This window comes from Mugil cephalus, chromosome 13 (genome assembly GCF_022458985.1).
Source record: "Mugil cephalus isolate CIBA_MC_2020 chromosome 13, CIBA_Mcephalus_1.1, whole genome shotgun sequence".
NCBI lineage: Eukaryota > Metazoa > Chordata > Actinopteri > Mugiliformes > Mugilidae > Mugil > Mugil cephalus.
This window is the reverse complement of record NC_061782.1, coordinates 13,599,644-13,619,628: the sequence shown is the minus strand read 5'-3', so window position 1 is coordinate 13,619,628 and position 19,985 is coordinate 13,599,644. Positions and strand designations below refer to the sequence as shown.

At 45.9% G+C, this 19,985-nt stretch overlaps 1 protein-coding gene across 1 annotated transcript in view; it reads right to left on the bottom strand.

Moving 5' to 3' along the window:
- Window positions 1-19,985, bottom strand: part of zgc:171482 (zinc finger protein) — a 53,518-nt gene that overhangs the window by 17,174 nt on the left and 16,359 nt on the right. The window contains exons 2-5 of the mRNA XM_047603977.1: window positions 17,914-18,030; window positions 14,894-14,986; window positions 8,548-8,725; window positions 4,728-4,985 (exon numbers count right to left, since the gene is read on the bottom strand). Coding sequence (XP_047459933.1) covers window positions 4,728-4,985; window positions 8,548-8,725; window positions 14,894-14,986; window positions 17,914-18,024 — 640 coding nt within the window. The 5' untranslated portion in view covers window positions 18,025-18,030. The remainder of the gene's footprint in view (window positions 1-4,727; window positions 4,986-8,547; window positions 8,726-14,893; window positions 14,987-17,913; window positions 18,031-19,985) is intronic.

Sequence of the window (19,985 nt, the reverse complement as noted above, 5' to 3'; positions counted from 1 at the left end):
GCGGTCAGGAGCGACGTTTGTGGGGTACGGTTTCGTGCGGGCTGGTTTTAATACATGGAGGGAGGTGAAGAAAGATTTCCGCACACTTGCTTGTCCGTTGGTGGCCAGGCTGAGTCCTCTTACAGTTAATACACAGAGGGAGGAAATTATCCTTAATCACACCGTACGCCCACTGATCATCACGTCACATATGCATAATTCCAAGCAGTTTGTTTTGTTTTCCATCTCCTGTCCTATGTGGCAACCCAAAATGTCCCTCATTCACGTGTAATTTTATTCATAGCTGGGTATTCTCACTATCTCTGAGCCTTTGTGCCGTGGCACATCATTAGTTTACCATGCGCTTTGCAAGATTAAAAATGAACTGAATCCAAAAAGAAGCCCACTGAGATGCAATCAAAACTGAAAATGTCTGCAGTAACGGGCTTGACAGTTCCTCTCCCAGGAATATATCACAAATACCACGGCGGAGAGAGGGGTTGAGCGTTGGGCGATGGAATCCGAGTGGAATTCCACCAACAAACTTTGAAGGACTTATAGAGAGACTGATCTGTTATGCAGCCAATGTGACAGTAGCTGGAGAGACCATCTGTTTTAGACAAAAAAGAATTAGCATACGCAAGCAACGTTCTGAGTTTTGCTTCAGTTCATTAGTTTGTGTTATGTGTTCTTTGTCCCACTGCAATTGACTAATGATTCTTAAAGTTATTAAAAATAATTAATGAGAAAGTATGAACTTGCTTTGACCGTTTTAACTAAATATGCCAAGTACAGCAGCAACAATCAATTTATTTTCCATGCAGTGGAAACAAGCTGTAAAGACAAAATGGCTACATAATTACCCTAATCGTCATCAACCTAATGGTAATTTGTTTCCTTACACTTTCTTCCCCACACCTCTGGCATAGACAGCGCAGCAATAGCATGCATTTGTTTCCGGTCAAATCCAGCATTCTCTCCGCTTTGGCTCCGTTTTTGGTCTCCACCAACTCCTGAGGGACATTTCCGGTTCTTTAACTGCTAAATGCTGCGTTACGTTCACCGGGGAGCTGCTAACTTTGTCTAATGTTTGCAGCTGGACAGGCAGTTGGCTTAGCGTTCGGAGGAAACAGCTGTTTGCTGTTGTCTGGGAAAGACACAAGAGGCGAGACCGAAGCATAACGTTCACGTCGGGCTGTTAAAATTTAAACGGCGAACTGAAGAACGCTGAAATGGTCCGAGAAGCTGAGAGGAGTTAAATCTTTATTTCAATATTTCATTAGTATATGATTTTCAAGACCCGCGTCTATAGTTTGGAACGTTTTCAAGTCTACTGGGCGGCAGTAGCTCAGGAGGCAGGGCGGTCGTCCAGTGACAGTCCCATCCCTGACACTTTTGTGTCCTTGGGCGAGGCACTTAACCCAGCCTGCTCCTCGCTGGATGATGGCGAGTGAGTGATGTTGGGTGGTGGTCGGAGAGGCCGTGGGCACGGATCGGCAGCCATGTTTGCGCCGGTCTGCCCCAGGGCAGCTGTGACTACTGCTGAGGCAGTTCCCCACCACCAGCCTGTGACTGTGTGAGCTGATGAATAATGTATTCAATGCAAAGTCTCTTTGGGTATTTATTAATCATAATAATACAAAAATGTTTAGTCTCGTACGTCTACGTTGCGCCGCAGTACACCGTGTGCACGTCTCGCAGGCTCGATTGCGCGACTGTGTCAGAGCGAGCGCCGTCCCACGGGAGAGGAGGTCAGCTCCGTCTTGCAACTCAACCACAGCCATCAATTACACGCAGTTTTCTCTCTGCTTTGGTACTTCGCCCTCTCCCGGGTCCTCTCGCGCAAACACACAGACGCACACGCGTCCTCCAGTCCTAGACGCTTATCTCACCGCCTCTAATTCTCCCCTCAGTCTCCGGAGAGCGCAGACAATGCGCTGGCTCTGTCTTCAGGGGTTTCTCCCCCCCTGTCGTGATTTATGTAACGACACAGCCGAGTCAGCCGGGCTCCATCCCTCGTCTGTGGCCCCCCCCCTTCCTCCACCACCACCGCACACACACACACACAGCATCCACTTCACCCACCTCCGTGATCCATCTCCAAGGGTTTAGTCTGGCACCTAGTCGTGCAGAATCACCCCTGTGCCCATTGCTCTGTGCAATTACTCCAAAAAAAAAAAAAAATCAAAACGCATTAAAGAGCAATGTCTGCACAAATGTCTTGAGGGGGTTTTGTGACATTAGTTTTGGTTATGGGCGATGGAGGGGATAAGTCAGAATATGCAGGTAAAAGTAAAAAAAAAAAAAAAGTAAAGGTCAGTATCACGAATATGACACAACCGGAGAAATACAGTAGGCATATTCTGTAGCCGTAGTTCGGAGGAGGGAGGGGACGCTGGCGTGTAAATAATTCACCTGTGCCTCGTGGGGAGCTAATGAGGAAGACAGATGAGACATGACGGCCGGTCGTGGCGCATGCACACGCTCGTTCACACGCAAATAGCTACAGCGGCAGCCGACGACGAGGCGAGCGGCGGGAGGGGGGGAGGGGGGGCGCGAGGAATAACGACGGGAAAGAGCGCACAGCACGACAGAATGAAAAGGAGGTCACGGGGACGGCGATGAGGGACGGGGCCGTCCGCTGGAACGGTAGCGTCACAGAGAGGGAGAGGTAGAAGCTGGAGACGAGGTCGCCGGGAAGTCCGGCTCTGTCCTGGGACGCTCCCAGTGAGGGACGTGGCTAAACCGTCATCCGTGCTGGACGGTGAGCACCACCGCCTGCAGGGCGACCTGACAGCTCTGAGGAGCAGCTTCAGTGACAGACTGCTTCACCCTCGCTGTGTGGAGGAAAGATACGGAGGGTCTTTCCTTCCTGCTGCTGAACATTGGTAATGTGTGCAGTACTATTGCACCTCAAGGTTATTGTGTACAATGCTGTGCAATATCTGCCAATCATTATGTGTGCAATTCAATACTTTTTGTATATATGCCAATGCTATTTTTTTGTACGCTATGCTATGTATGCTGTTTCAAACTGCAATTTCTCCATTGTTGGACAATTAAAGGTTTTTGAATTCTCTGTTTGACAGAGACACACACACACACGCTTAGCTCATCCGCCACTTCCCGTCCGACCCCCCCCTTCCCCCTGTGAGATTACACTCAACACACCTGTGACTTCACACCTGAAGTGGCGATAAAAGCCAATCAGATGTGAGAACCGCACCGACGGAAATGTGTTGAACTGAAGAACAAAGGAGTCCCGACAGCAAAATGGTTCTGTGTCAAACAAAGCGGTTCAGACCCAAGCCGCTGGAACAAAAAAAAAAAAACGTGATTGATGGCACGTAAAATAGACTGTGTCAGCTCACTTAAAACATCTTAGACCAGTTCAGTGCCCTTCCAGAGGAGACGCGTAGAAGTGTTTGCAGTCACTCTTCACCGAATATCTTCGATCGGACAAAATAAAAAAAACCCTCTCTGTTTGTATATTTTACATTTTACATGAGATTTGGAGTCAGAATCCTCCTGCGAAGTGGAAAACTCAGATTGTGGGATCTGGGTCGCGGTGCGTGGATAGAGGACAAAATCTAACGTGACACCGCTTAGAGCCTCGGAGCCAGTGTAGGCGGCAACATGACTCACGCTTTTAATGTGATTGGCTCCTTGAGATGACGGCTTGTGTCACGGCACCTGGAGCGCGTGCGGGGAAAAAAACGGCGCCGCTCCGGCTCTCCGAGGATTCGCATGTGTTTGGCCGAGGCTGCGTGCGTTAGAGGTGCTGCGTGGCACCCGTGCGCATGTTGTGCTGCAAGCTGCTGTAGCGCGATGCGAGATGATGTCACTCACAGGAACCAGAAATGGAAAAGGCCGATGCCGTGCCAGAAACGCTTCAGAATTTTATTAGAATGCCGCGCTGGCAAGGATGCGGGTTTGAGCACGTGAGGCTGCGTCCTACATTTGTGCATGTGCAAGTGGTGATAGCGTGGGAGAGAATTAAGGAGAAGGAGACAGATGTAGAATTTTTTAAACCAGGACTCGCCACGGTAACTGTTTACTTGACATCATTCATGTGTCTGTCTGTAACGTGCTCCTATTTAGCCGCGTGAGCCTTCGCCATTATCTCTCAAGCATGCCACCATGCGAGCCGACCTTTTTTTTTTTTTTACATATCGCAATGCCAGCACTAACAAGTGTGAAAGCCATGCTGTAATATGAGCAATCCGCAACCTCGGGCGACCGGCATGGTGAGTTAGGCTGGCAAACGGAACGAGAAACGCGTCCAAGTTCCGTCGAGATTCCCAGTCGGTCACGGAGAGGGGGAAACGCTCGCTCGGGTTGACGGATGATCGCTAAAGATTATTTACCCAGTAAACACCTCTTACAAAGTGCTCAAGTGCGTCACCCTAACCCTAACATTTCCATAAAGTTGATATGGGTCAGTCGTGGCCTCTTGGGTCCTGCTACAGTTACGGCAACACAAGATATTTAATTTACTATGTGATTGATTACGATGACCTCCTCCTCCTCCTATAAATCTATAAAGGTTGATTATAGAGGTAATTCCAGCCGTATTGTTTGACTTTCATTCTTTATAGATTATATAATGGGACGGGAGAGGAGGTTGAGGTAAGGGAGGATTGATTTAATTAAACGTAAAGGGCCCTTGGACGCGGTGGAGTTTCTTACTAAGTATCGTCTTTCTTCGTACGGACTCACGACACCCTCACTGCCCTTCATTTCATCACCTGTGCTCTCCGTGGCATCCAGGCTGCCCGCTAGCTGCTCCAGGAGGCGCGCCCGGGCCGCGTTCCTGCGGTGCTTCTTGCCCTCGTAGTGCTGCTGGGCCATCAGGGGGTTGTTGAACCAGGCTCCGCACAGGCAGCAGTACTTCCCGGCCTCTCTGCCGCCGTTCCCGCTGACCACCGCCATGGGCCAGGGCAAGGCGGGGGGAGGAGGGGGGCACGAGGCGGGGTCCGCGGGCACCGGGGTCGAGGGCGACGAATCTGGGGGGAGGATGCGAGAACACAGGAGTTAGAGGCGATGCGTCGGAGAGGGAAAAACGGAAGGGAGGGGTGGAAGATGTTAGCGTTCATTTAAATGCTAATAGAGAATTAATGCAAAAAAAAAAAATGGCAAAACGTGATCCATTCACCTTCGTTCTGATGCTCACACACACTCTCAGGCACAGATGAAAAGAGGATACGTAGACATTTACATTTAAAAGCTCTGGGTTTAGATCAGACTGAGAGCAAAGAGCAAACAGAGTGCGTCGGGACACATCTGTGGAACATAGCCGAAGGGTGAGAAGGAGGCTGTCTGCACTCCAGGGTCTAGAGACTCGCTTCCTACTCGCATCTACTACACTTATGAACCATCCCGTGTTGTCTTCCTTTCGGTCTCCTCTCCTCCCGTCTTCTCTGCTCCGTGAGGGAATTGAAGAAAAAAAAAAAAAACAGAAAGAAAGGAAGGGAAATGGCAGACTTCCAGGTGACCTGCTACTCGTGACATGACACTGGTTGCCATGGTGATTGCCCATTAATAGCCAGGAGGCACTGACATGACTGCAAGACGCGGTTGTGGCTCTAGCAGTGAAGAGTGCGTACGTGCATGTGGCTACACGTGCACCCGTGTGTGTGTTTGTGTGTTAGTGTGTGTGTGCGTGCGTGTGTGTGTTTGGGTGGCGGGCTGAATGTGTAATCCACGCTTGTGAAATGCGTGCGTCCGTGCGTGTGTGTTTATGTGTGTGAATGAATGGAGCTCCAGAATAGGTTTTGCTTGCATGTGTAGGGTGCAGCATGTGTACCAGAACAACCCTCCTGGGGGTGAGGGAGGGAGGGGGGGGAGTAAGGTTCACAGCCAAATCGTGTGAGAGGGCCGTTAATGCCAGATGGCATGTCCAAATGTGCCGATTCGCCATCCGCAATGTGTCAATGGCGAGAGTTATACTGACTGTGGCTACGCAGCCACGATGCCGCACGTTCAGACTTTTTTATATGACAAATAAAAAACCCACTCACACATGCTGTTGAGCCCAAATGAGTCATATCACTTATTTCACTTCAACCATCGGCTCGCTGATAACAAACACGGGGGAATGTATGAATTCATGACCGCGGTCCACAAGTGTGAGGTGCGTTCACGAGTGCGTGTGTGTGTGTGTTCTTTCGTGCATGCGTGTGTGTGTGGGCCCGTGTTGACTGGACTCCAGCCCTGCGAGCTGATTGGCTACTCATACCTTGATGTGTCTTCGGGCTCTGTTCACATAGTTACTGTATCTATGGCTGTGTCTCGGCTCATCTCTCCAACCACACCCACTCACATTCCCCTCGCTCGCCTTCTCCACACTATCATCTCACTTACAGCCTCGCAACGCTCTCACCGTCGCCTCATTATTTATTCATTTATTTATTTATTTTTCGCCATCGAAACCAAAACGCGAGGCCAATCGTCGGCCTCGGCCTCGGCCTCGGCCGCCGCGTTTCACGCGCGTCCCCGCGTGTGCACGTTGCGCGAATGAAGCTCCGCGGCCCTGACAGCCCAGCGGAGCTGCACGTGGTGAGCGGCGACAGCGAGACATCCTCTAATGTATTTCTCCTCTCCATCCCTTGTTTTCTCACAGTTTCTCAACTCCTGACTGTGATCGCTGCACACTGAAGCAGAAGTAAGTGTTTTTCACGGAGCGGGAAACAGGGAGCGTGTGCGATGCCGTGCGCCTGTGAGAGGACGAGGTTGTGATTTGAAGTGTGTGGAGAGCGGACACAGGTACAAGCTCAGCTCTCCACCTCTCAAGGGCTTCTCAACAACTTGTGACCCCTGCTTTTTCTCTCTAAGTTGTGCAGTTCATGTGTATATATATATATATATATTACATTTTTTCCCTGCATGTATGTTTGCGTCCCTGTGTCCCGCACGTGAACGACACGAATGTCGTGCGTGCATCCTGCGTTTGTGCGCTTCTGCTGATTTCGTGTGCGTGTGTGTGTGTTTCCGCTCCCATGTGCGCCCAGGCCTGTCAGCTCGGCTGCGCATCTTCCGTGCAGCGCTCATCTCAGAGCGATCATGAAGGGTACTTTTGACTTTAATCTCTCCTGAAATCCTCTTCATCTCTCCCAGGTCACTCCCCTTGTTCTTTGCTCTCTTGTTTCATTTCCTCCAGGTCCCACTGTCACAAAACCGCGGAAACTCCACGGCAGCCGCTTGCGCAGAAGTGACACTTTCCCAAAGTAGGCCAAAGTTTAGCGAAAGTCACTCAGGGGCTTGAATATTCTAACACCCCATTTTGTAGTGATTGTGCATTTAGAGCTGAATTTTTCCCCTTTGAATCCAATTCGAATCACGTTACGTAAAGCTCCCCTGGAGACAACTCACCAGCAGAGAAACGCTCATCTGAAACGGTCATGAGCACGTACAGAAATCAAGGGGTGGGCGTCTAGATTTGTTAAGGAGATTTATTTTTTATTAATCACAAGACCTTTATGAATCAAAAGCTGTCTGTGTTATTTCACAGACTGGACGTTTTCACTCGACCGTGGTTAAAAATGTCCAAATCCACTTCAGAAAGAAATATAAGCTTTGAATCAGAATCAGAATCACTTTATGAATCCCAAGGGGAAATTACTGTGTACCAGTGTTCAGAACAAAGAACAATGTAGGCAATAAAAATGAATAAAAGTTAGTAGGAAATTAGAATAGGAATACACACTTCAATGTAAAAAATGTAAAATATATATATAAAAACAGGTACAAGTGTAAGTGAACCTGTGTTCTGAGTTGTTGCTCTTTAACATAGGTCTTTAACAGAGGGTCTGTGACCACTAGGGGTTTGTGGAGGTACTGCAGTGGGGTCGCAAAATCTTTGGTTGATTAGACATTTTTTATACACATATATATTAATTTCTTAATTTTCCTCCACAAATTAAAATTTCTTTAAAAAGACATTACCATGAATCCAATATATTTTAGTAGAGGGATAGGGGATAACTTAATACTGAATGCAAAATGATAATAATAATGTATATCTATAAATATCACTAGGTCCAGTTTAATGTACAACACATATAATAGATAGAGGGTCCATACTTAATCTCTGCATCAGTTTGAGGGTCCTTAGACTTAAAAAACTTTGAAGACTCCTGCTCTATAATAACGCTGAATGTGCAGGTATTGCACATAGAGTCCAGAGTCCAATAAATATATAAAGGAATATGTACAACCAAAAATAGCTCTTGATTCAATGATATGTGTAGCAAATAAAGCGGATATCCAGATCACGTGAGTGTGTGAGCGGAGCTGAGAGTCTGTTCGATGAATAAGCTGAGTTGTCTGCTTTGAAGACAGGTTAACATCAACACTGAAACCTGATAGAAGCATCGATTAGCTGCGGCTTGAAGGGCTGATCACCAGTCAGGAAATTGATACATTTCTTCTAAGTCTAACTTACGGAAGTCTGACTCAACTCGGTCGCTGGTGTCAGTATGATATGACTCTAGCAGTTTGATGCTGGCATGTGCGAGGCTCATCCTTTTGCTGAAGTCTAACCCAAACAGGAAGACGTGTGCAAGATACCTGTGTTCGTAGGACTGGCCATAGCTGTGGGTAGGTTGGTCGGCTCCCCCAGCACCAGGCGCACCCTCTTGGCGTGGGTTTTGCCCTGGTAGTGGGACTGGGCCACAATCGCGGAGGTGAAGAACATGTTACACAAGGTGCAACACTTGTTCCTGTCCACTTCCGTCTCTGCACAGTCCTACGGGCGAAGGAGAGGGAGAAGAGATGGTAAAAGAGAGAGAGCGTTAGTGGGGGAGAAGAGAAAATGAAATCACATGGGAGGAGAGGGTGAGCGAGGTGAAATAAAAAAACAAAACAAAAGAGGCTGGTGAACGGGAAGAAAGAAAAGAGGGATGTGAAAAGAGAAGCAGGGAGAGGTGAAAGTGAGAAAGGGGAGAGTGGAGTGGAATGGGAAATGAAAAGATGTACACACCACGCTGACCTCACTGGGGCTTTTCTCCCTCGCTCTTACTTTCTTACACACACACACACACACACACTCGCACACACACACACACACACAAAGGCAAAGAGAGGGCAGATCAAATATTCATCTGTCTCTCTGGGCTGAGATTGTGGCGAGGCCCTTTCACCGCTGCCGGTTTATTACTAATGATGGGAGCGAGTTGCTCCCTATGGGAGAGAGGCAACGCAAACCAAAAGACCAACCTCCTGATTGACACAAATGTACAAACACACATACACACACACACACGCATGTTTCTGTCACTTCAGATGACATTGACTCACATGAGTTTCCTGGAAACTTTCATGTGCCACTTGTAACTTTAACTCAATTTCATCCTAAAGGTTTGATGAGGTGGATCCAGATAACATGTTTTTGCCCACATGACGCCGTCTCTGTGTTTATTTTATTAATTTTTAAAGGCACACTAAAATATGCTGTAGGCTTCATGTGAGGACATCACACGAACCTGTCGCGATGGGCCGTCTTTGACCTGTACGGTCATGAAATATTTAAAACCTGACAAAATCAGACATAAGTACAAGCAACATGTAAAATGTAGGCTACAAATAGAGACCGTCAGCGTGTGTCCACATGCTTTGTTCACGCCTGTTTGGTTTTCACGACTTGGTTTTTTTATTTTAGATCAAATACAAATCCAGCCACCTGCGTTTTAATGTGAAGCCAATGCAACGTTGGTGGTACTCTGGAAAATAACACGCATGACTGACATCTCTGGTCTGGAGTGACTGACAAGGTACCACACTCTTGTCACTCTAATCCACATCCTTCTCCAAAAAAAGACAACAGCCATAGGTCAAACTCATATTTTATATCCAGAGAACATTTGAGCATATCTGAATTTTGTGCAACATACAATAACATTTTAGACTTTCTGTGTGCTTTGACCTTTTCAGCAACAGCTTAGGGGAAGGTCCTTTCCTGTTTCAATTCGTACACAGGGTTGATGTCAAATAAATTATTTTCTGAGTTTGTTGTAGTGACCTTAACTGGCCGGCATAAATGGGTATGCTTCAGTACAACCCCCTGACCTCACTAAAGTTGGTGCAACTAAAAGAAAGCAAACCTCTGTATTTGTCCATTTTGTGGACATCTCTATCAGAGGAGTGGCAGCTGATATATAAGCAACGCAGATGATCCCTCAGAAGAGCCATGTCCATTCTCCGATGAGTCACAACTGTTTTGGACTGACGAGGGAGACGAGGGATGGGCGTCGATAAGATTTGAATGATTGTCTCTTTACCGATTCCCTTATCAACCTCCTCCTGTGAATTCTTCGTCTAGAAAAAGTAGGCGTTTGTGGTTTCGCGCAAACAACAGCGATTTTGTTGAGCTTCTAAGCGAGAGATAAGAGCTCGTGTAAGAGACACAGGAAATTGGTCGGCGGATCCTCACTAGCACTGCTCTGCTGAGACTTGACGGCAGCTGAACTGGGAGATTGTCAAACACATGGCACTCTCGGTATTTGATACGTGCGTTGGAGACAGATGCTTCAGCATGTTATGCTGCTTCGAAGTAAAGGTTCTTCTTCTTTCGTTTTATGTCAGTTGGCAAACGACTTCTAGGTGCATTACCGCCACCATCTGGACTGGGATATAAAGATTCGTCACGAAAGTGTCGATAAGGAGAAACGATAAGCATGAAGGCTAACGACATCGAAATGATGCCCCCAATGTTAGGAAGGTGGTCATAATGTTATGCCTGATCGGTGCAGATGCCCCACACTTAAATATATAAATTAAAACGTATACATACATGGACATATAATAAGAAAAACAAGTGGGCATGCTCTGTCCCTTTCTCACTGTTCACACCAAACCTCCCCCTGCTGCCTGTCCATCCAGACTTGCTTTCTTTTTCTTTTCACACCAGCACTCTCTTTAGTCCAGGTGTCAAATCGAGTTGGAGGAGAGAAACCTTGGGTCTCTGCGAGAGAGTTCAATAATGGAAAAGTGTCTGAAACACCATATCGGGGTGTGCGGGTACACGCTGTGTGTCTCAGTGTGTGTGTGTGTGTGTCTCAGTGTGTGTGTGTGTGTGATGTCAGTCCTGGTTAGCGTCACGGACAGTGGATGTGAGAGCTAAGGACACCTTTACCTTCCAGGCTTAGCTTTGTCTCTGAGCTGTCCCATATCCCTCTTTCTGTTTTCTTCTCTCTCTCTCGCTCTCTCTCTCTCCTTCCCTCCATGCATCCTCCCTCCCCCTCTGGGCAACAGTCTCAGTGACTCTGTGTGTTGTAGGATGAAATATTTATCTGTATTGGCAGGCCCTCGCTGCCCCCTCCCCTACTCCCCCTCTCTAGCCCTCGCCTCCTCACCTCCCCGGAGTCTGTCCCTGCTGTGATCATTTTAAAGGCTTGCAACAAGCTGTCCAGTGCCCCCCCACCCCCACCCCCACCCACACCCTCACCCGGCATCACCATTAATAACTCAGTTTCGGGTTGTATAGAAGTTCATTTGTCTGTGCTCCAAAAGCACATTTTGCATTGTCTCATGGTGGAAATGAAAGAAAGTCTATTTGTTGTCATTGCCAGTAGCTTTGTATGTAAAATAAATGCAGCTTATCTATATTTATCCAGTGATCTTTATTCATGATTGTAGCACAGGAGACACAATGCCCACAAGGACAAGTCTCTTCTCTTCTCTTCTCTTCTCTTCTCTTCTCTTCTCTTCTCTTCTCTTCTCTTCTCTTCTCTTCTCTTCTCTTCTCTTCTTTCTACTTCATTCCTTGCATGGGCAAAGCTGCTGTGATCTTGTTGCACCCAGATGCTGGGATATGTGTGGACAAAAAGCCTAGACTGATATCTCAGTGGCGGCCTGCAGTTGTCTCACCTGTCAAAACACACTGGATAGTATAAATTTTTTTTTTTTTTAAAAAAGGGGAAGCATTCGACAAGAGACTGACACCGAAACATATGGATAAAGTTTCCCTCTTCGCTCCTGTCAGTTGTTCAGTCCCTCACCGCGTCTCCCTCTCACACCCCGAACATCTGTTGAGGCTGATACTGACGCGTGCGACCTCGTTGCGCGCACAACTGTTTCTGTATCTGTTTGCTGCCTGTTAGCGACGTCGGGTATCACAGAGCATTCCGTGTTTGGGAGGCTTCATCCTCCTCGCGCACCTAACAATAGAATCCTAATTAGCTCATGTGTTTATCTTCCTCTCCTTCTGCTTTGCTCCTTCTCGGCTCCTCCTCACTTCTCCCACCGTTCCGTGTTGAGGCGCTGTGGGAAACATTGCTAAATATACACACGGAGCGGCACGGGGGAAACAGACACTCTCGTTTGGAGTTCGAAAAAGCTCTGAAAGTGCAAATTGAAGGAAAAGCAACAGTGCAAATATAGCATTAGAGGAGGAGAGAGGAACATTTTGTTGCCTCTTGGCCTTGGCGGAAAAACCGCAGAGGCCCGAGAGAAAGGGTGGAGGATAATGGAGGGAAAAAGGCTCAAGTCTCCTCCCCTTTCATCTGGGAGCACCTTTATGACCTACTTTCTCTTATGTTTGCTCCGTGACAAACACTTTCACCTATACACAACAACAAAAAAAACCTCCAGGCATGGCATTTTACACTGGCATTTCATGCACTCCGCGAAAAGCCTTTTCCTCAGCTCCCCTCGGACTGCACCATGTCAATCAGTGCGGGAGCAGACGGGCAGAAACACCGAGATGAAATGCGGAGGGGAGAAAAAAAAAAAAAAAAAAAAAATGTGCCGAACTTCCCCCGAGAAGAGAACGAGATGAAAGAGATGAGAAAGTTTATTGCAAAATTCAATCGTGAGAATTTAACCTCTGGAGATGGATTTCATCTCCGTTCTTTTTCTTTTTTTTTTTTTCTTTTCCAACCATTGTCAGAAAATCAATGTCACGTCTCTGCGTGGAAGGTTATGAACAAAACGCTCGCTGTGGCGCGCGCAGTGCGTTGCAGTATGCCGGGTGAGTGTGCGCTCCTGTGCGGTGTGTGCGTGGCCCGCCTGTGTGTGTGTGTGTCGAGTGTCCCATATGAGGTGAGAGCCAGGATGGGCTGACTCATGTCTTATTCACTTAGGGAGACAGATGGAGACGCAGGTGTGTGTGTCTCTACAGTATGTGTGAGCGTGTTTGTAAACCCACAAGACCTTGACGCGTTATTTCTGGAGTGTCGTGCACGTGCGTCACCTTTATACATCGTTGTACAGTTTGCGTTAAGAACTGCAGCAATCAGGCATAACATTATGACCACCTCCGTAATATTGCGTAGGTCTTCCTTGTGCCTCCAAAACAGTTGCCAAATCATATCAAATCAGACTTTGTTTATGTAGCACCTTTCATACCAAATGCGCCGCAAAGTGCTTCACGCAAAATGAAAACATTACAACAAATAATAAAAATCAACCTGCATGCATGCATGCATGTACATAAAATGCACGCACACACACATGCACACCGACACCCATTCACACACGCATACAGCAGGTCCAGGAACATGGCAGAGCACTGAGGATCCAGGTGAGATAGACACAAGGTGCAGAACCCACAGTGGACATGAGTCTTCTGAGGGTGTCCAGTTTTTCACATCACGTATCCGTTGAGTTTCTTCTGTTGTACCAGTATTTCAAAAGTCTGGCAGGATTTTCAACACAAAGTTCTTCAGTTGTTTTTGAGCAAAAACCTGACTGAACGCTTCAGGATTGATCTAAGGAAGAACAAAGATTAGGCTGAGAAATGTTAATAGATTTTAAATACTCCATTAATAAAGGGAAGGATGTGAGAAAGTGAGAACCATGGGGGAACATCCTCATCCACAGGCGCGAGGAATTAAATACGGGCGTCGCTTAAGAGCACACAACTACTAATATGTGGTTTAAAGCAGGACTGCTGTGTGTTTGATAACTGGCTCTAGTGTTCGGGACTGTTAAGCCGTGTCTGTTTTTATACTCTAGCCTTGCTGGGTTTAATAGGAAAAAAAAAAAAAATGAAAAAGCTTTCAATCTGTTTCCTCTGAAGCTGACTGCTTTCAGCCCAAAACTTTATGTGTGTGAGTTTTAAACTTCGCTGTTTGTCGAACCTGAATTCCAGCACTCTGGGGACGTTTGCGAATATTTTGACCGGAGGACGGAGAGCCATTACCGTACCAGTGGAACTAGCCCTGCAGTGTGGCCCAAGGTGTCGGCCGCGGCGCCGCACCTCTTCTCCTCGCCTCGCCTCTCACTCTGGCACAGCTAGATTTGTCAGTTAGCTTGATAAGCTTTATTTTTCCACCAGCTGTGTCCTCTAAGTCTGTGTTACAAGTATCCCATCTGTGTGTGTGTGTGTGTGAGCTTCACACCACAGGACGTACTACAGTAAGTCTCCCTTTACACGTACGCAAAAACACAAAGTCTGAATTTAATCACCTCAGCACTTGAGGGGAAAGTGTACAGACACAACGGCCTACCTACAGGACACGCGCGCAGACAGACACGCGGACGCCGGTAACGCACTGACCTCCTTAGCCGCCGCCTGCAACAGACAGATACAGAGCCGCTTGGCGGCATCTGCCTCCACTAAATCTTACCAGAAACACAGCTTAGGCACAACCTCTCTTGGGAGAATTAAAGCTCACAACTGCACACGGATCAAATAAATATTCCGTGAGAGCGCTTGGCTTCGACGGTCGAGCCTTCGCGGGGATTAGACTGCGGCTTGTGATCCCAGGTTTTTGTCGTCGATAAATTTTTAAAGGATAAATTCGCAAATAATTGCCTCTCTATCTTCGCTGGTACCGTGGCTTATATTAAACTGTGATGTATGCAGGTCTTCACATCGTAAATATTAAAAACCGATCTAACGTGTTTTCTTTTTGTTTTTTTTGAGAGGAATTTGCTGTAGTGACACACACACACACACTGAGTGAAAGCTTACCGGGTTATCTGGCCTCAGTCTTTTGGAAGGTGGTCCTCCATCTTCCGGATGAAGCATGTAGAACAGGCGTACCTTGTTGGCATGTTTCTTACTCTGAGGGAGACACAGAGAAAGAGGGAAAGAAAGTCAGCAAGAAAAGTAGAGGGGGGTGTGAATTAAAAAAAAAAAAAAAAAATCAATGACTGTCACTCCAGCTTGGCAACTCGCTCCGAGCTTTTATCTCTGTTTCGGCTGATGATGTTGGGAGACACTTTGCCCCCGGGTGGGTGACTAATGGCCGAGGCCTGCCTCAGCTTTCTGGAGCTGAGTAAGGTGTGGAGTAGGGGGAAGGTGTGGGATGGATGAGGGGTGGAGGGGGGGAGGGTTTGGGCACTTTGCACTCACCGACTCCTGAAAGTGTGTGAGGAAAGATGAAGAAACATTTAATGGAATCAATACCTAAGATAAGTTTATAGACTCATTAAAAATTCGTCTGCATAGAGTTAAAACAGGCGACGTTTCGCGTAGTTAAACGCTTTGTGCGTGCGATTCATTCGGATTTTTCACCCCGCCGATAAATGTGTGTTTGCTGGCTTTGGACTACAAAGGCTATAAAAAGCAGGATATGTGTTTATGCGAAAGGACAGTGAACTGTCCTTGAAGCTGTTAACTGTCACTTTAATGCCGAACGATGTAAATCACTGGACATGGTGCCGGCGGAAGATCGGCGAATGTGTCCAGACAGCTGTGTGTGTGTGTGTTTGTGTGTGTGTGTGAGGCTGACACGACTATCTTCCTCCATACATATCATTTTATTGGCAAACTCTGGCCTTCAGCCTGTGTATCACCCATCATTATGTGTACATTCCAGCGATGACGCCATCAGAGAACGCGTCTCATATGCAGCTCGTAGACACTTTGTGCGACCGAGTGCTGGGAGTCAAGATGAGAAGTGGTGCGCCATTTACTCCATGTGAAAGGTGGAGCTGTAGGTTCGGATCGTGACTGAGTAGCACACATAAAAAAAAAAAGCTAAATGTGGCCAAGATGCTGTATTGCCGCTGCTGCTCCAGCGCTTAGATTAGATCCATCGCCTTTGACTAGGAAGCGACCTCCCGCCCTCCAGCTGCGTCTCACGTGTCAGGCGGCCGTTGATGCATTTTGTCAGCGCCTGTGCGTCCGGGTTCGTGCCCGGCGCTTATAGGTGTATAAACGGTCATGTAGATGATGGCTCTGGGATATGGGCTAAAAGCAGGACCCTGTGTCGCCATGGTTACCCCGCACTGACCCTCAGCGCTCAGCCTAATGGACTATGTGTGTCTCTCTCTGTCTCTTCGCTCTCTGTCAAAACAACTTGGAGGAGACGGACAGGGCAGAGAGTAACTATCTAAAATAGTCCGCCACATCAACATGGAGAGAGTTCATGCGCATAAAATAAGCGCGGGCTACCCTTTTTCAAAACACTTCCTAATAATTAATTCCTTTTAATAATAACCTTTTTTTCTTTTAGCTTCTTGTTTTTGTCCGCCTTAATTTGCCCGCGAGCTGTAAAACCTGAGGAGGAATTCATTGAGTTGAACCAAGTTCACTCAGCAATTAAATTAAGTTTTTAAGGATGCAAAACCTGCATAATAATACAGTCCCTGCCATGCATGTTAATTTTAGTCGAAGAAATTACACATTTTGGAAACTGTTGTGGATTTTGTGTAAAGTGAGCACTGCTTTGTTTTTTTAATGATGAAAATGATTCAAGCCAAGCTTAGTTTATACAGTCATTGCAGCTCTCTGGTATTTTATACTTTATATTCTTATATTTTATCAGAGTCACTGAGAGAAACGTTGCATCTTTGTATGGGCTGTGGCTACAAGTCATTCATGTTATATTATGAAGTGAACAACCAAGTAGCTTTATTTGTTACGTACGTTGTCTGTGCCATTTTCTCTGTCAAGTTAAAGGATATATATGAGCGACTGGTGTGTGTTGTTGGGACGGGAGTGTGTTTGACGGGAGACGACTTTGGAGGAGACAGAGCAATAAGAAAAACACAACACAGCTACAATGTACACGTTTTAACCATTCAAAAATAGTTCTGATTCGTTATGAGACCGTGGCAGAGTATGTCAAAACCCCGGTGAGTCGTCACAGTATTAACATTGTATGGGAACCGTGGTAACAGCTAAGGTATTTTAATACAAAAATACAATATTGTGCAAGGAAGCAGCGACGAGCGCATTTTGCAGGGGACAAATTTCAAAATCTAACAGCTGATTATCCGTGTCCAGCTCCACTATCCACTAAATCTAACATGCCTTGTTATTTTGATCTGATGACTCCTGCAGAGACCTTCCCTTACAGGTGACAGTGAGGACAGGCAGTGACTCATCTTGACTATTTGTCTGCTCCGCTGGGTGTTTTTTGTCAGACTTGGGATGAGGAACGAAAATAGATTAGGATAGGTGAGCCAACGTGGTCGGCGCACATGTGTGTAGACACAGCGTCGCCGTCCTCGCTCAACTCTCACCAGATAAGGGCCTTGTCCTCATTAGTCTGCTCCTTAATCCCAAACGTGTCTTGTAATCAAGAACATCCTCGGCGCGGTACACAAATGAGAGCACTCGCTCAGATGTGCACGTACACGCGCATATAGATCACAGTTAAATAAAGCAAGGGTTGATTATTTAATGAGCATCCATTAAATTACTCTTAAAGAGTCTGCTGAAAGGTAGACCACATTAAAGTGTGTGTGCACATTTTTTTTTTTGTGTGTGTGTGCAAGTAACTGGCATTACCATGCTGCATTAAGTCTATGTATAATGGATGAGCTCTGTTTTGAACAGCACAAGCACAAATTGGTACAAATAAGGCTGTTGCAGAGTGTACACTGCTGGAATCTGCCTGTGAAAACAACAATCATTGCATCAGGTTTTTGTTTTTTTTTTGTTTTGCGAGCGAGAACCTTTGAGAGTTCCCACGACGCGTGTGCGTTTACTGCTGAGCAACCTGACAAAATAGCCCCAGAACCGAGAGGAGACGGACTTACCTCGTAGTGAGCGGTGCGCTGGGACTCGGAGATGAGCTGGGCATTGCAGATGTTACAATAGCTCTCTGTGAACAAGCCTCCATCCACGACGCCCGCAGACTTCATCTTCATCTGAGACTGCACGCGGAGACACAAAACACACAGCCAAACATATGCAAATATGAGTGTGATTAAGATGCAGAGTGGAATAAAATGTCAGTGAACCTTACAGCGAGTGTTAGAGGTGCATGAGCTCGCAAATATCTTAACACAATTTGGAAGTGGTTTCCCACCGGAATGACAAATTCGCAGTGACAGCTCAGCCCAAAACACGGTGATCCTCTCTGTCAGAACGTCCTCTCATGGATGATTTTGGCTCCACTCTCGGAAATAGTGGCCCGAGGCTGTGGCTCTCATTTTTTTTTTTTTTTCATATTTCACTTAGCACTTTACTTTTTTTTTTTTTTTTTTGAATCACTTGGAATATGTTATTGTAAAGTTGAAACAAGTTGTTGCTGTTATGTAAACACCGTGGAAACAAAACCATAATGTAAGTTACAAGGTGTCGTTATATATATCGTAATGTTTAATGATCACACCTCACTTCAACTACATGGTTATTTATAGCTTTATTTATGTAGCGTCAGTAATGATACACATTGTATCAAGACACTTTCTAAGACCGGCCTGAAACCCCCAGAGCCAGCATGATGACATCGGTGGAAAAATCCCATTTTAACAGGAAGAAACCTTGAGCAGAACCCAGCTCATATTAAATTAACCTCTGAACTGTACAGTGGGGAAGTAAGATGTGATTGGTGCATAGTTTACTCTGTCTGGACCAATCACTGTCAGTTGTCTTTATCTGTTGCTTGAATGGTCCCTTATTTATTCTCTCATTGCACGGTAGTGATGTTTGATACCACGATTTCCTTTCCGATCCGACGCAGAGTATTTAAAATAATAGCTTCATAAAGACATAAAGACAGATACAAGACATCAGAGTAATTCATTCATTTATCTGAAACTCGGAAGTATATTGAGGTAGTGGCCTCATTTGCTATATAGCCGAGCTAATACGACAAAAGAAAATCCAAATAGAGGACACAATTATACACTATACACATACACTAAAAAAATGGAATAAGTAAAATAATAACGCCATTAAAATAAATGATTGTTTAACTATTAAGAACTACTATGAAATGAAAACTTAATTAAGCATCTTATTTCTAACACTGTTCTCTCCTCTTCTGTCCACCTCATCATTAATGCCTCGTGGTCTGTGTTGTGGTTTAACCTGAGGTGTTTCACAAGGTTTGTTGTGTCGCCTCAATAGTTTGGTTACTTTCCACTGTGTTCCTACATTACCTCGAATCACTGAAGTATCGAAAGTATCGATATTTTGATTTGAAAGTCAATTTCATAGCATAAAGACCTGGTATTGGAAGTGTCGATATTTCAGTATTGATCTGCACATCACTATTGTACGGCAATGACATTGTATTTAAGTCATAGTGTTGACATGTAAGCAAAGAGAAAAAGTCTACAAAAGAAGTCGTGTTTTCTTTTGAACATTTATCTCACTTCTGGTTTGTATGCAGTCACCAGTTCAAACATGGCTCATGCTTTTCCAACTGTTTCTGAGCTGGTCTCAATCACAAAGCTTGTCTTTGTGATCCAATTTTAATGCAATTTTGCAAGAAATATTTTATCTGAGACTCAGTATTCTAACCCATTGTATGCATATATATACCATGTAACGTATAACATGGTGAAATAACTATTAATTCCTCTGAATGACCTGAAACCATGCGCTTTGCTTTACTGACCCCCCATCCTCAGTGCTTATTATCCTTTATGATATCCATCAGAACATTTAACTTCCTCAGCCAGATAAGTGTATTTGAAAGAAAGTTAAACCCAAAAATTAAACACAAAATTCTAAATCGCAGACCCCATCGCCCCATTAACATCCAAATGACTCCAAAGTGGTGACTCATTTGTTCGCGCAAACATTTTTGCTTCATTAATTTCCAAGTTATGAGCGTCGCACATTATCAAAAATAAATTGAGAAATAAAGAAAACTCAG